The 14,586-nt window shown below is 51.6% G+C and overlaps 3 protein-coding genes across 10 annotated transcripts; 1 reads left to right on the top strand and 2 right to left on the bottom strand.

Moving 5' to 3' along the window:
- Positions 1-444: 444 nt before the first annotated feature.
- EIF2B4 (eukaryotic translation initiation factor 2B subunit delta) lies at positions 445-5,048 on the bottom strand. Of its 7 annotated transcripts, none has more exons than XM_079110309.1 (13): positions 4,882-5,048; positions 4,476-4,519; positions 4,028-4,163; positions 3,635-3,844; positions 3,291-3,373; positions 3,000-3,091; positions 2,656-2,770; positions 2,379-2,455; positions 2,097-2,199; positions 1,778-1,905; positions 1,466-1,643; positions 795-975; positions 445-686 (listed from the first exon to the last, which is right to left on the bottom strand). In XM_079110309.1, exons 1-13 carry the CDS (start codon positions 4,910-4,912, stop codon positions 487-489), a joined length of 1,578 nt encoding a protein of 525 aa, XP_078966435.1. In that variant the 5' UTR covers positions 4,913-5,048; the 3' UTR covers positions 445-486. The 7 variants fall into 7 exon arrangements, with proteins under 7 accessions (XP_078966435.1, XP_078966436.1, XP_078966437.1 ...); XM_079110310.1 differs by having other exon boundaries at positions 3,635-3,841; XM_079110311.1 differs by having other exon boundaries at positions 4,854-4,944.
- A 148-nt stretch (positions 5,049-5,196) lies between these two features.
- SNX17 (sorting nexin 17) lies at positions 5,197-10,751 on the top strand. Of its 2 annotated transcripts, XM_079110319.1 has the most exons (15): positions 5,197-5,402; positions 5,846-5,920; positions 6,866-6,983; positions 7,495-7,559; positions 7,836-7,946; positions 8,054-8,144; positions 8,308-8,395; positions 8,622-8,691; positions 8,982-9,074; positions 9,160-9,363; positions 9,476-9,601; positions 9,740-9,817; positions 9,967-10,041; positions 10,130-10,171; positions 10,256-10,751. In XM_079110319.1, exons 1-15 carry the CDS (start codon positions 5,340-5,342, stop codon positions 10,367-10,369), a joined length of 1,413 nt encoding a protein of 470 aa, XP_078966445.1. In that variant the 5' UTR covers positions 5,197-5,339; the 3' UTR covers positions 10,370-10,751. The 2 variants fall into 2 exon arrangements, with proteins under 2 accessions (XP_078966445.1, XP_078966446.1); XM_079110320.1 differs by lacking the exon at positions 5,846-5,920.
- Positions 10,752-10,856: 105 nt separating this feature from the next.
- ZNF513 (zinc finger protein 513) lies at positions 10,857-14,281 on the bottom strand. Its single transcript, XM_079110306.1, has 4 exons — positions 14,029-14,281; positions 13,622-13,780; positions 12,103-12,690; positions 10,857-12,018 (listed from the first exon to the last, which is right to left on the bottom strand). The coding sequence occupies exons 1-4, from the start codon at positions 14,081-14,083 to the stop codon at positions 11,192-11,194; spliced, it is 1,629 nt and encodes a 542-aa protein (XP_078966432.1). The 5' UTR covers positions 14,084-14,281; the 3' UTR covers positions 10,857-11,191.
- Positions 14,282-14,586: the final 305 nt, after the last annotated feature.

Below are 14,586 nucleotides of genomic sequence, written 5' to 3'. Positions count from 1 at the left end.
CTTATCTACAAAATCTCATATATTTCATGGCGATGTATTGGTATTTCTGACTAGGTGATAAGGGACTCAGAACAATTTCTTACACACATTGAGTACTCCATAAATGCTAACTTATTACTAAGGTTAGGACTCTTATTTGTCCATATATTTCTCTTCATACCTAGTTCAGTGTCTCACATGAGATGCTAAATATTTTTTTTTTTTTTTGTACTGGGGATCAAACTCAGGGCCTTGTGCTTGCAAGGCAAGCACTCTACCAGCTGAGCTATCTCCCCAGTCCGAGATGCTCAATATTAATGACTAAAGATCTGGATAGGTTTTGATCTCCATATGGACCCTCACCTGAGAGGGTCTCCACAAAGGCCTGAAGTTAGCAGTAGGCATGGACTCTTAACTTAAGCAGTGGAAATGCTAAAAGGGATACAAAGGAGCAGAGTTACTGAGTGTAGGGTGTATGATGCCATTTATTGAGTCTGTGTTTCCCCCTCATTGGTCACTGCTCTTGACTCGTAGGACAACAGGAACAGAACTGCAAGGGATCATGCCCAGCTCTGTGATCACCAGATCCACAAGCTCCGGGGGAGTCACATCATAGACTAAATTCAGTAGCCGTAGGGATGGGTAGTTCTGCCAGTTAGCCAGGGCCACGTGTTCTCCCCGCTCACACTGCAGATCATCAGGGTCATCTGCAATGGGGGTAGACTCATTATATCCTTTTAGGAAAGAAGTTGTGGTTTAGCTTCCCCTCTTTCTCTTTTCTCAGGTGTCTGGAAGTTCTCTTTTGCCCTGCTTACCTAGCTCATTGGAGACAAAGGCATCAGTCTGCACACGCTCACAGAACTTGTATGTTTCACAGCAGACCAGCACTGGGACATTATGGGCTCGAGCCACCAAGGCCAGCTGTGCTGTCCCTACCCGTGACATCACAGAGCCATTGGCCAGGAGTGCATGAGCTCCCAATAGCACCTTAGAAACCTGTTTGTTTTGGATAGTAAGGAAAGGGGAAGGGAAAAAAGGCCATGTTATTTCAATGCAGAACAAATCCCCCACTTCTGCCCAGGACAGTAACAAATCTTAATAATTGCTGTTCTTGGAAAACACCTAACCAATGACCCACCAAGCCTCCTACGGGGAAACTAAACCAGGTTACTTCTGTTCTGTTTTGTTCTGCTAGTTTAATATAATGTTCTTGTAATAGCTGTACTATACTAGAGCATACTGTAGGTGTTTTTCTTATTAAGTATAAACGGGGCTATATTATTTTTTTGGACACAATTCCTTTATTTATTTTTATGTGGTACTGAGGATAAAACCGAGTCCCTCACACATACTATGCAAGCTACAACCCCCGACCTGGGCTGTGTTATTCTGTTTTTAAATAACTGAACCTAACGAAGGTAGGATTCTATCTATTTACTACACCCTTTTACCTCCAACCTCGGAGGTCCCTTTCCTCTGCCCTCACCTCTGGGAGCACATAGGAGGCTGCAGGAATCAGCAGGTAGGAGGCAGGGACCCCAGCACGGACCAGAGAACGTAGCATGTGCCTTCCCTCTAACCAGGGCCGGCTGTCCACCACTACTACCCGAAACCGCCGGCCATTGGACCAAGCCTCCTGAAGAATTCGTGATACCAGAGATGAGCTAGAGGGGATACAGAAGAGATTCAGTTTAAAAAGTCACTAACTGGTGGTCAGCCCATTCTCAAAGGCAAGAGGATAATCCTGTCTTCATACTGGTCCACTCCCCAGTTTCTTAGTCATGGAGTTAGATCTTACCATCCATATACCAGAATCACATCTCCATTATTGATCTTCTTGTAGGCAAAGCGTGAAATTGCCTGAGCTGCAAGCACAATCTTCTCCTGCACATATCGATCAATGGCTACTCCAAGTTCTGACTTGGCCTAAATGGAGTAAGATGTTAGAGAGAACAGGAAATGGATTGTCATACTGGATGCTTGAATTTATGTACAACAATGGGCTTGAAGGTGGCCCACAGGTAGCACAAGTAAGAGCTGGCCTTCCTAAGTGTTCCAACCATGCTTCTAAATCATAACTACAGGTGCATGCCTCTCCCATTCCTCCTGCTCATCACCTCTTCTTCCCGCTTGGAGCTGCTCACACTGGTGATTTCCTTGTTGAGGAATTTAATGGCGTTGTACATGCTCGCAGACAGGGGGCGGCACTGAGTCAGGAAGCTACAACAACAACACCTCAGTTTGTGCAACTTGTTAAAACTTAAAATGCTGCTACTTTTTTTTTTTTTTTTATTCTTTGAAAATAAGAACGGAAAATGAAATAGTGTAGAAAAGCAAGAGAAAGAGGACCTTCAAAGGCCTGGATGAGATGGGAGTGGACTTGTAGTTGTCATCCTTACCTGATGTAGGGCTTTAGTTTATTCACAAGATCCCTTGAGAGTTCTTCATTGGGAGGTGTTGTGTAATCCTGAATCACCTACAGAGTACACAAACTGATCAGCATAGTGTTTCTTAATAAGATGTCCAAAAAGGAGGTAAGGGTAAACTTCACTGAGGAAAGTGTTCTGAGGGTGGGAGTCACTCCCTCTTTGTCTAAGAAATTACCTTGGGTCAGAGAAGCTGGGATAGTTTGGAGGAAGGTGGGGTGGGGTCATAAAAGAACAAGATGGGGCATACCTGTTGTAAGGCACGAAGCAGGGCAATACACCGGGCATTGGAGCCACTGACCAGGCCCTGGGAGTACTGCAGGCCGAGTCGCACCATGGCTGGGTGGATCACAGAGGATGGGATGCTGATGGGGATGGTGGTGTCACATATTTTGCAAGGGAACTTGAGCACCTACTGCCCCTTACCCTGATGAAAAGGAACTTTTCTCACTAGCACAGACTCCCCCATTTCCTCCAGAGTTTTGTCTTGAGTTCATGCTTCTCTCCACAGATCCCATCTCAAACTTCCAATCACTTTTAATGACTGAGTTATTAAACCTTCTCAGACTTAAATGTTATGACATAGGATCCTACCTCATATACTGGGTCAGGAAGTTCTGTCTGCTGTACTGGGGTAGGTGGGAGAAGAGACTGACTTTGGATCCATAATCCTTTCGTGTAGGAACCTTGACAAGATGGGAACAGAACCAATGGCCCAGAGTTTAAAACTTATAGAATGAAGCTGGAAAGGAAGTGAACAGTAACCACTACTTTGATCCAAATACTCATCCCTTCTCCAGGGTCTCACTTTGCCCCAAACAATTTTCCTCCCTCAACCCCATCTACCTAGGCTTGCTCTGGACACACACCAAACCTACTCCCTACCTGTTGTCTCTCTGTTTTTTTAACAAGCCTTCTCAGAAGTGTGGAGTCATCAACCTGAGTGTGCTCTGGGAGACGCTTCACTCCTAAAAGATAATGGCTATTTTCAAGATATAATAGGTCTTGAAATGGGTAATTTGCTCTTATGGCATAAGATGCATCAAGAATAATAGGATGTAGGGGCAAGGAGAATAGAGTAGAAGAAGAAATAGGTAAAGGATGGGGTTGATATAAGAATTCTGAACTTTGGGTTCCAAGGTGAGAATGGAAGGAGAAAAGTTTTTCTAAGGGGAAGCCTTAGCTAGCACCAAATTAGGAGCAAGAGGTTTTGAAATGAGGGAAAATACCTGAGAGGATTTCTCCAGCTGTGCTGGGACAGGCCTGAGGAGGTGGCCCTCCTTGTTCCCCTTTTCTTGCCTGTTTCAGGGCTCGCTCAGCCTCCTGTTTAGCTCGACGCTCAGCTCGAAGTTCTGCCTTACTCCGACCAGCTGGAACTTTCTCCCCGGCAGTGCCCCCCAACTGACTGCCAGTTCCTGGCTGTTCTCTGGTTGTGCCTACTAAATGTAGAAGTAAGAGGGTGCGCAAGCCCCAGACAGGTGATATTTCTGCCCCAACCAAAGCTTCTCTTTTGGCTTATCTAAATCTTTTCACTTTTCACTTGCTCAAACCAATTTTGTTCTGTCACTCCACCACCTCCGTCTAACCAGTTTCACAACCCAGCCCATTAAAAAACCGCGCACCTTGACACTGTGCTGTAGATACAGCAGAGCCAGTTTCTGGTTCTGCCCCCTTGTCCTCCTTCCGTCTCTTCTTCTGCTGTTTCTTTTCCTTCCGAAGCTGCAGCTTCTCTTCTTGGGTCATCTCCCTCCCTGCTGCCTGAGACACAGACAGGACATTGCTCTTCCCCCAACAATTCCAATGGTGAATCAACACTCTTGGATGCTTAGAAGATTCCCACAAGGTTCTGTACCTAATCCTCTCTCACTTCCACAAGCTACCTTTTACAAGCTTACATCCTGTACAGGGATGGATGTTTCTCCTCCACTATCAGACTGAAATACCATTAGGCTCTGTAAAATTTCCTGGCTTTACTGAGAAATAAACTGAACAGAATGGGAGATGGGTAGAATGAAGCTGGCAGTCCTGCGTAGCATTTGACAGGTGGCTTGGGAGGGCACCCTCACTTACCCCAGGTCGAGGCGAAAGTTCCGCCTTCATTCCGGATCCCGATTCTGAATCAGAAAACAGGGCACAAAGTGAGCCAGAGAGGCTCCGAGAAGGTTTCGGCGCAGCTGGCTGCTGGGTTGGCATGACCACGGCTCCGCCGCCAGGTGCGGGGCAAACCAGGGATCCGCGTGGGGACGCACTGCGCGGCAAGATCAAAGGACAGGCGGGGAGGGAAGGAAGGAGGAGTCACCCACCCTTCTCACGGGAACCAGCCGGGACGCAGCGTGGGGCTGCACCCGAGTCTAAGCCAGAGGCTGGCGTGGCACCGGAACGGAACGACAGGGCCCAAACGAGCTCAGGGCCCAGCACTAGCCGTCCCGAGCTCGTCGGCTCGCGTACCAGTTGGTGCTCCCGGCCCTTCGCTCACCCTCGAGAACAGCCACAGCCACCGCAGCCATCGCGGACCGTCCTAGGCTCCGCCCACTGCGGTCACCGGGCTGTCCCGGTGCCTAACTTCGCAGACACTGGGACTACAGCGCCACCTGGGCTGGAGGTTCCACCATCGACGCCCGCTGCGCACACCACAGACGGACTACAATTTCCCGAGTGCCCTGGGGCCCGCCCCGGACTACGGGTCGTGATGAGGACCATCTCGGCTTTGGGCTCCCTGTCCTGACAGCTTCCTCGTGCCCTGTAGACTACAGTTCCCAGAATGCTGGGGTCTCTACGCCCAGAGCCGACGTCCTACCGCCTTCCCACCTTGGATCCCAGGCCCCCCAAAATGGCGAGTGAAGCTGCGGGGACGTACTGAGCAGCGGAGGCGAGCGTGGAGAGCCGCTGAGGCCCTCACAGTCTGGACCCCGGAGGGGCCCTGCAATAGGGAACATGCACTTTTCCATTCCTGAAACCGAGTCCCGCAGCGGGGACAGCGGCGGCTCCGCCTATGTGGTGAGGAGCTGCTGGAGCTGGGCCGGGGCGGGGATAACGGGCCGAAGCTCTGGGAGCGGCCTCCAAGGCCCGGCAGCCTCTCTCCCGGCCAGATCCAAGGTCGCTGGCTTCACTGGGAGCATATGTCTAGTCTCAAATTCGTGTAGAGGTCTCCCCAGCTCCAGTAGGTCCTTTGTTCGGCCAGTCGCCTCCCCTTGCTAGGTCGGCTGCTTTGTGGGCGTCACAGGTCTGTCGGGGAGGGGACTGTAGCACAAGGGCCTGAGTTTCCCCCGGACTGGACCTTCTGCTTTGGGACCTGGCCCTGGGGAAAACAGGCTAGCTAACCTTCGGGAAATCTCGTTGTGTTACTCTGAATGAGCTGTGCCGGACAACTTCCGGCTGGGGTTCTCAGGAGATAGCCAGGACTGCGACCCTAAAATGCCTGCCTGCTTTTGCGTCCTCAGGCCTATAACATTCACGTGAACGGAGTCCTGCACTGTCGGGTGCGCTACAGCCAGCTCCTGGGGCTGCACGAGCAGGTGGGACTAGCACGCCTGTGAGGGCAGCTTTGAGCCCTTGCCTGCACATGGACATATCTCCATTTTTTTTTTTTTTTTCTTCATCCGGTTCCTCTAATCACTGCCAAAAGGGAGGGTGAAGTGCTTTATCTTTTCGTCTGACATTTTCGGGGAACTCCCCAAGGAACTTAATGTTTGCCACAATAATTGTGCCTCCCTATACTCACATCCTGCTTCCTGCTTTTCTGTACCTTCTTTACTGTTCTTTTAGCCTTTGCCCCTGCATGGAAAAGCTGAACCCTCCCCATCTTCGAAAGCACATTCCTTCTGTCATCTGAGCTGCAATTTTAAATTCTTTTCCCTGCTTATACAAACCATTCCCTGGTTTCCTTGTGTGTTCCTTGGCTCATTTCAACGTGTATAGCTGTTCCAGTTATTCTTATATGTGTGATATGATGTTTCTCTGCCTTCCTTACCAGATGGTGAACTGTATTTAACTCAGTAGAGAGTCCTGGTTCTACTGATAATTAGTTGCACAACCCCGAGCAAGTTACCTAATTTCTTTGGACCTTGGGTTCTACAACTGAAAAATGAATTCCTTGATCCACAAAGTCCCTTTAATTCTTAAGCTACTTTGTGAACATACTTAGCTATGACCCAACTATTTATGCACATAAGTATTCCTTATAAAGCCCTCTGCTTCCTGTGAGGGTTCAATGAAGTCTTGCTAGATAATGAGGGGCTCCCTTTGGGTCCTGTCCCCACACAAATCCCTCCCCACACTGTGAAGAGGCTGACTTATACACACTAAGATAGTATAGAACTTATATCTAAGGCAGCTCCCTCACGATGCTAATTCTGCCAAAGGATTTCCCAGTTGACCAGAGTAGATGTGGTGAACTCTGTCTCAATTGCTTCCTTCATTTTCTGTGTTTATGAAAGGGTTGTATCTCTTTCTCTGTGTAGCTTCGGAAGGAGTATGGGGCCAATGTGCTTCCTGCATTCCCCCCAAAGAAGCTTTTCTCTCTGACACCTGCAGAGGTAGAACAGAGGAGAGAGCAGTTAGAGAAGTACATGCAAGCTGGTGAGTGATTGAACGAACTTTAAACTATTTTGAGCATTATAGGGAGAAACTCAAAACAGCTGGCTCTGTAGAAGTCCTACATTAATTTCTGTATGTGAGAATCCTCTTGTCTGATCTGTTATTTAACAAGCACAGTAAATAGCCTGTAAGGATTTTTAAGTGTATACTAGCAAAGCAATTTGGGCACTAATACCTATGACAAATACAAGTGTAACACTAACTAGTCTTAAGGCAGTTTAGTTTGGTGGGGAGAAATTAATTTCTATCTGATGTGCTTTAGATTAACATCATTGTTATTTCCCTAGTTCTATAGACTGGACTCAACTAGATGGCAGCCAAGGGTGGGGCAGGTGAAGAATTTATGCAAACATTGAGTGAGGTGAGGCCAGCTGGGGGATGTGGCAGGCCACCATCAGCCCAGGAAATGGGGTCGGGGGGACCTACTAAGAGGAGGACTGGGGGAAGCCAGTGAATCCTAAAATACTAGAACATCATTCTCTTATTCCCACAGTTCGGCAAGACCCACTGCTTGGGAGCAGTGAGACCTTTAATAGTTTCCTGCGTCGTGCACAACAGGTAAGGCTTTAAGTGAGACCTAGATTTAAGGGAAAGATTTGCTGGAGGGCCATGTCATTGTAATGATATGGTTCAGAGTAGTCATCCTGGAACTTTGGTAATGGAATGAAGCATCTGTTGTACCACTGAAGTCAAAGAAAGCCCAACCTATGTTTAAGCAGCTGAGAATGAAAATACAAGAGGGGACTAAAAATAGATAGTTGCAGATGGAGCAGAGCTGGTCCGGGGACAGGTGTTAATAAGCAGTGGTTCCCATCCCCATGTATGCTCACACAGGAGACACAGCAGGTCCCCACAGAGGAGGTCTCCTTGGAAGTGCTGCTCAGCAATGGGCAGAAAGTTCTGGTCAACGTGCTAACTTCAGATCAGACCGAGGATGTTTTGGAGGTGAGGTGCTTTTTCAGCACTGCGCCCCTGCACCCTCTGCACCCCAGGTCCTGGGCTTGGGGAAGACTGGGACCAGCCAATAGGTGAGCTGTACTTCCTGTCCCCAGGCTGTAGCTGCAAAGCTGGATCTTCCAGATGACCTGATTGGATACTTTAGTCTCTTCCTTGTTCGAGAAAAAGAGGATGGAGCTTTTTCTTGTGAGTCTCTCTAGACTTTACTATTTCATTGTGTTTCCAGTAGTGAGTTTTTGTCTCCCTGTCACCCCTTAGAATGAGACATTTCCTCAGAGTGTGTCTTTCTTCTTTCTTGGTTTCCTTTTCTTTAAGGCTCATCAGATTTTTTTTTTTTTTTAATCCATAGTTGTACGGAAGTTGCAAGAATTTGAGCTGCCTTATGTGTCTGTTACCAGTCTTCGGAGTCAAGAGTATAAGATTGTGCTAAGGAAGAGGTCAGGGCTGGGCCTGAAAGTGGGGATGGTGCCGAGTGTGATTTTGGGCTATATATTGAGACAAAATAATCTGGACAAGGGAGTAGTGCCATGTGTTTCTATCAGGCCTCCCAAACTTCCTCCCACTGTCTTACCATTAGCCCGAGAGTTCTAGACTTTTTCCATTCTATCTCTTACCTTACCCCAGCTTAGCCCCATTACCCCTTTCCACCCCTTGGCCTCACAGTTATTGGGACTCTGCCTATGATGACGATGTCATGGAGAACCGAGTTGGCCTGAACCTGCTTTATGCTCAGGTGAGCTTGGAGCTGCCTCAGAACCCTTGCCCTGAAAATGACTCTACTGTCCCACTTGCCCAAGAAAATCTTTGTCTTTGTTCTCAATTCTTGGGGACACTCCTAGAATACTGTCAGGGCTCTTGAAGCAATCTCTATTCTCCCTACTTTTAAGTTGATAAGGTCAAGGTCTCACTTTAAAAAGGTCACTCAAGTGTGGGGCTAGAGTCTGACTGGACAGAGCTAACTGTAGACATTTTCCTGGGGCCACTGACTGGAGCCCCCACCCCCACCCCTTGTTTCTACTGTAGACAGTGTCAGATATCGAGCGTGGGTGGATCCTGGTTACCAAAGAGCAGCATCGGCAGCTCAAATCTCTGCAAGAGAAGGTCTCCAAGAAGGAGGTGAGCTCTGCCTGGCTCTCCCTGCAAGGGGTTGCATGCTCCGAGCTACCACTCCTAATCCAAGATACATGGTGACATTTTTCAGTTCCTGCGTCTGGCCCAAACCCTGCGGCACTACGGCTACCTGCGCTTTGACGCCTGTGTGGCCGACTTCCCAGAGAAGGATTGTCCAGTGGTGGTGAGTGCAGGCAACAGTGAGCTCAGTCTCCAGCTCCGCCTGCCTGGCCAGCAACTTCGAGAAGGCTCCTTCCGAGTCACCCGCATGCGATGCTGGCGGGTCACTTCCTCTGTGAGTAAGGTGGGAGTGAAGACTTCCGGGAGTCAAGTACAGCAACCCTTGAGCTTCAGGGATGGACTGCAGTGGGTTAGAAGAGGTAGCCTAATTCTCCTTCCTTCCCCAGGTGCCACTGCCCAGTGGAGGTACAAGCAGCCCAGGCCGGGGCCGTGGTGAGGTGCGCCTGGAACTGGCTTTTGAATACCTCATGAGCAAGGACCGGCTACAGTGGGTTACCATTACCAGCCCCCAGGTGTGAGACCACCCTCAGACCCTCTAGGGCCCCTTAGATAACCATCTAGGGCTTCCAGGACTTCATGAGTGGGAGCCCTTGTCTTGGGGGTTCTGGGCTCTGGATGACCACCCAAGTCAACAAGCTCTCTGCCCTTAGGCTATCATGATGAGCATCTGCCTCCAGTCAATGGTAGATGAATTGATGGTGAAGAAATCTGGGGGCAGTATCAGGAAGGTAAGCGGCAAGCAGGGACCAGGCAGCTGAGTGGTTGTGTTCTCCCTGCCTTGTGTCCCAGGGGTTGAGGCTTCTCTTGAGGGGACATACCTAAGATTCTGACAGGAGTGATCCTGACCTTATCAGCACTTTGTACCTTTTGTCCCCAGATGTTGCGCCGGCGGGTAGGGGGCACCCTGAGACGCTCAGATAGCCAGCAAGCAGTGAAGTCCCCACCACTGCTAGTAAGTATCACCCCAGGTCATTACCCTGGCTTCCAGACTCGCCTTACCTCCCCCAGTGAATCTGACACCTGTGCCTCCTCTTCCCCAGGAGTCACCTGATGCCAGCCGGGAGTCCATGGTCAAACTCTCAGTGAGTTAACAGGGTTGGTGAGGTTGGTGTTGTAGGGGTCTTGTAGGCTTAAGCTCTCTGACCCCTACCCTGCCTTTGTTACAGAGTAAGCTGAGTGCTGTGAGCTTGCGGGGGATTGGCAGTCCCAGCACAGATGCCAGTGCCAGTGATGTCCACGGCAATTTCGCCTTCGAGGGCATTGGAGATGAGGATCTGTAATCTCCACTGCTTGGATGTCTACCCCAGAGGAATTTACAGAAATGTGCCCTGTGCCCCCCAATCTAGGGGGAGTTTTTTCTCTTTCCTTCCTATCTCCCCTTTTCCTTCTTGGCCAGGGGCCTCCTAACCCAACTTCCCTCCCTGCCAGGCTGGCTGCACAAAAGACTGCCCTCTCTCTTTCAGAGCAGGCCCTCAATGCCAAATTAACATTTAGTATTTTGCACAAAGTCCAAGGGACCATGGCTACCTGCCTTTGGGAGGAGCCAGAGCTCCCCCTGGTCTGCTTCTGGCTTCTTGGGGCCATGGGCAAGGGGACGGGCAGAGGTCTGTGTGTGGTCTGGCCCAGCTCCCCATCATTAAACTCAAGCCTGACTGCTGCCTACCTCTGGTTCCCTCTCACTGCTCCTGCTGCCACTGTGCAGCATGGACTGCTGTGCTAAGGACAAGGCCAAACTGCTTGCCATTGCCAATTCAGCATAGACATGGCTTTGTTAGTGTTTCCTTTATTATAAAGCACTGAAATAAGTTAAATAAACAGGTGGGACGCTGGGCAGTCCCCAGCCAGTTCATCCACAGCCCCTTAGAGCAGTGGAGGTGAATACAAGGCCCTTCTCACTGAGCTCATGAAGTGCATCAGTCAAGGCAAGGCCCCCTGGTCCATATGGGCCTCTGCCCACAGAATTTGGGCTGGTCCATATAATGCCTAGGTTAGTCTGTGGAGCCCCTGGCCAGCGGGGGAAAAGAGAAGTTGGCTTCTGTTCCATCTGTATAAAACGCAGGAAGAGCAGGGCTAATCCATAGGGCCCTGGGGAAGGACCTAGTTCAAGGTGAGTCTGTATGGAGAGCCCGGCTACCAGCAGTGCCCAGGGCTGTTGGACCCCGAGTGCTCAAAACAGAGGGTGGGCTGTGAGGTGGTGCCCATCCCTCTGAGGCAGAGAGGCCAGGCCCTCCTGCCCCACCATGGCCATGCACCTTCTGGTGGCGCTTGTAGTTGTCCCAGTGGCCTGTGGTGTAGGCGCAGGTGGCACAGCGGAAGGGCTTCTCGCCTGTGTGCCTCAGCATGTGGCGTTTGAGGTTCATGCTCTGGTTGCAGCTGTAGTTGCAAAGGCTACATCGAAAAGGTTTGTCACCAGAGTGGATACGACCATGACGTTTGAGGTTGGCCAGGTTGCCACAGGCGTAGGGGCAGAGGGGGCACTTGTAGGGCTTCTCTCCTGTGTGGACACGCTGGTGCCGTTTCAGGTTATCCAGATGAGCAGAGGCATAAGGACAGCGGGCGCAGCGGAAGGGCTTCTCACCACTGTGTGTCTTCATGTGCCGGGCCAGGTGGTTGGGATAGTGAGTGGCAAAGGGGCAGAGGCTACAGGCAAAGCCTTTGTCACTGGGGCCCTGGGGCCCCCCACTGGCACCCCCTCCAGCCTCTCCTCGCATGCAGCGCCCACACATGGCAGATCCCAGCCGACTACCCTCACCCTCCTCCAGCTCTTGTCCACAGCCCCGGCAGGTCCAAGGGAAGAGCAGCTCTGGCAGTGGTTCTGATCCAGTCCCGCACAGGCCCTCCCCTTCACCCCGCAGCTGCCCACAGTCTGGCAGGAAACTGGCACCACCTGGTGGCACATGGAGGCTCAAATCTGGAAGGAGCAGAGCATCTGTGGGAACAATGAAACTTGAGCTATTAATCCACATATCACTAGTGCTACCCACCACATCCTAGAAAAATCCTGGCATTTTACCTTCAGGTCTCCGGGGCACTGCTCCCTCCTGCTCTGTGGGACTGGGAGGCCGGGCTGGTCGTGGAGCACAGCAGCGGAAGCCACAGGTCGGGCAGGGAGGAGTGGGGGGCCCTGCATGGGTACGCTGATGCCGCCTCAGGTTGCCCAGGCTGCTGCAGGCAAAGGGGCAGTGGGGACAGCGGTAGGGCTTCTCGCCAGTGTGGGTGCGGGTATGTCGTGTCAGGTTGACGAGCTGGGCTGAGGCGTAGGGGCAGCGGCCACAGCGGAACGGCTTCTCTCCGCTGTGTGTCTGCATGTGCCGCTTCAGGTGGCTCGAGTAGTGGGACACGAAGGCGCAGAGGCGGCATGAGTACAGTAGCCGTGGGGGCAGCGGGGGCCCCCCACCCGGCCCTCCTGCCCCACAACACGGCCCCTCACCTGTCAGCCCCCCACACAGCTGGCAGGCTGGGCCTGGCCTCTCACCCCTGGCCTCCCCTGGACCCCTGGCTGGCTCCTCAACTTCACTCTCAGCACTTAATGCTCGGCCGCCCCCAGACTCGTCGTCGCTCAGCCCATAGGGAAGCCCAGGCCTGGCCCCCAGAGAGTCTCCTGGCAAGAGACACATAAGAAGATACATCAATATGGGGTAGGACCAGCTCCAAACTCCCTTTCTCACTTAGGTCCCACTTGCTTGGCCCCACCTTTCTCTTGGCTTTGATAATCCCTTTAGTTCTCTCTCCAGGGTCATGGCTTCCCCTATAATGCCTCCAGAAAGTTCAAAATGAATTGTTTTCTTCTGAGTCTGCACTAACCTAATGTTAGTAGAGTTGAACTGAATGGAAAAGATCAAGGGCTCACAGATTGCAAACTGAAATGATTAAATAATGTAACTAATCCTTGAATAAAAAAGTATAAATAGGTCTCAGGCAGGACTTGAGACCTTTTTCTAGTCTATTAGCTTCTAGGACAGAGCTGATTATAAAACACACCTCAAGACAAAGGCCAAATTTGGAGGGAAGAGAAGCACAAATGAAAGTAATGCGCATTATGCTTAAAGGATGGATTCTCGTTTTTACGAGTTTCCTGAGTGACTTTCAAAAACATCCTTCATAAGTGAGTGGGCAGCAAATGAGGGTATGGTGATGCTAAGGATCACAGAAAAAGGAGGAAGGATACTTAAGGGCATAAGTGAAGAACTCTCAGTACAAATGGAGCTTGTTCTGCAGGTGAAACAAAGTTAAGAGCAGACCTAAGTATTTACAGTACACTCACAAGAAATGGACTAGGGAGGGGATCAAGGTTATTAAAAGGGCACTTACCACCTTCCTCACACTACCTTTTACCAGGCTCCAGAACTTCTCAGCTAAATGATAGAATCATTGTAAAGGAAGTAATCCAGCTCCAAACTAAATCAGCCTTAGGTTGTGGCAGGAAACGGTGTTCTGGTCGCTGACACTAAACCCTACCTTAGCTGTCTGTCTCCTAAAGGGCTAGGGTCCCCAGCGCTACTAATCCTTAACCAAGTCCCAGAAAAACCCACCTTCTGAGTCTCTCTCAAAGCCCATGAGCTGGTCGCTGTTGCCGTCACCTTCCTCCTCCTCTTCCTCTTCCTCCTCAAACTCCAGATCCTGGCCTAGTAGCAAATCACTTTCCAACACCAGGGCCCCGGGTCCTTCGTCGAGAGAGTCTTCTGTATCCACTAAAGAAGGGAGGGGGCTTGTGGATTCTCTCCCCCGAGCGGTGCACATCGTCCACACGCAGGAAACCAGCCCTTGTGGACGGCGCTTCCCGTACTCGTTGACCCTCTCGGGTTCCCTTAGTACCTGGGTGAGAAGCTAGGAACCCAGATCACCCGCCCCATCCCTCAGGAGTCCCCCTCCACCCTGACCTGAGCCCACTCCACTGACCCCACCCCTGCTCCTCCCCCCAAAGCCCCTGACCCCTGACCTTTGACCCCCTCGCATTTCACGGGCTGCGGGTGGCTTTGCTTCCTTCGGGGCATCGTGACCGGCTCCAGCCCGACGCGCCTCCGGCCCCGCGGGCGCCCGGCCCCGCCCCTCCCAGCTCGGCCCCTCTGCCCGCCCCTGCTCTCAGGGCCCGCAGGCCGCCCCCATGCAGAGGCGCGGGCCCCGGGAAGCCCCTGGCCCTGGCCCCGGCGCCCAGCTCAGGCCGCTCCCGCCGCCGCCGCCGCTTCCATTCATGGAGCCCCCTACCCCCCTCCGGAGACCAGCTGGTACCTCCGTACCCGCTTCCGCTTCCGCCGCCGCACAGCCATACGGGAAGCGTAGTCCGCGGGACACACAGCAGTGAGAACCGCCCGGCGTGACCGGGAAGTGATTATGACGCGCCCCGAGCCAGCCAATCCACAGCCGCAGAAACCGAGCAGGCCAGCCGGGCAAGAAACGCCCCGCCTCTTCCCTGGAAGAACTAGGAAGTCATTCCTGACTCCCGCAGGCGGTGGGGGCGCGCGACGTCAGACCGACCTGCCAAGCAGCTGCTGGCTCT

This window comes from Sciurus vulgaris (genome assembly GCF_902686455.1).
Source record: "Sciurus vulgaris genome assembly, chromosome: 14".
NCBI lineage: Eukaryota > Metazoa > Chordata > Mammalia > Rodentia > Sciuridae > Sciurus > Sciurus vulgaris.
This window is presented reverse-complemented; position numbering and strand designations above follow the sequence as displayed.

What these genes read in the sequence shown, in the direction of transcription:
- EIF2B4 (XM_079110313.1), bottom strand. Translation starts at nt 4,912, where the DNA reads ATGGCTGCGGTGGCTGTGGCTGTTCTCGAGGGTGAGCGAAGGGCCGGG. An exon ending in ATCTACAGCACAGTGTCAAG is followed by an intron (nt 3,845 to 4,027) that starts GTGCGCGGTTTT and finishes TTCTACATTTAG; the next exon opens with TAGGCACAACCAGAGAACAG. An exon ending in TTCCTGACCCAGTATATGAG is followed by an intron (nt 2,771 to 2,999) that starts GTAGGATCCTAT and finishes CATCCCCATCAG; the next exon opens with CATCCCATCCTCTGTGATCC.
- SNX17 (XM_079110319.1), top strand. Translation starts at nt 5,340, where the DNA reads ATGCACTTTTCCATTCCTGAAACCGAGTCCCGCAGCGGGGACAGCGGC. An exon ending in AGAGGATGGAGCTTTTTCTT is followed by an intron (nt 8,145 to 8,307) that starts GTGAGTCTCTCT and finishes TTTAATCCATAG; the next exon opens with TTGTACGGAAGTTGCAAGAA. An exon ending in AGAAGGTCTCCAAGAAGGAG is followed by an intron (nt 9,075 to 9,159) that starts GTGAGCTCTGCC and finishes GACATTTTTCAG; the next exon opens with TTCCTGCGTCTGGCCCAAAC.
- ZNF513 (XM_079110306.1), bottom strand. Translation starts at nt 14,083, where the DNA reads ATGCCCCGAAGGAAGCAAAGCCACCCGCAGCCCGTGAAATGCGAGGGG. An exon ending in GAAATGCGAGGGGGTCAAAG is followed by an intron (nt 13,781 to 14,028) that starts GTCAGGGGTCAG and finishes TCCCTTCTTTAG; the next exon opens with TGGATACAGAAGACTCTCTC. An exon ending in AGTGCCCCGGAGACCTGAAG is followed by an intron (nt 12,019 to 12,102) that starts GTAAAATGCCAG and finishes TTGTTCCCACAG; the next exon opens with ATGCTCTGCTCCTTCCAGAT.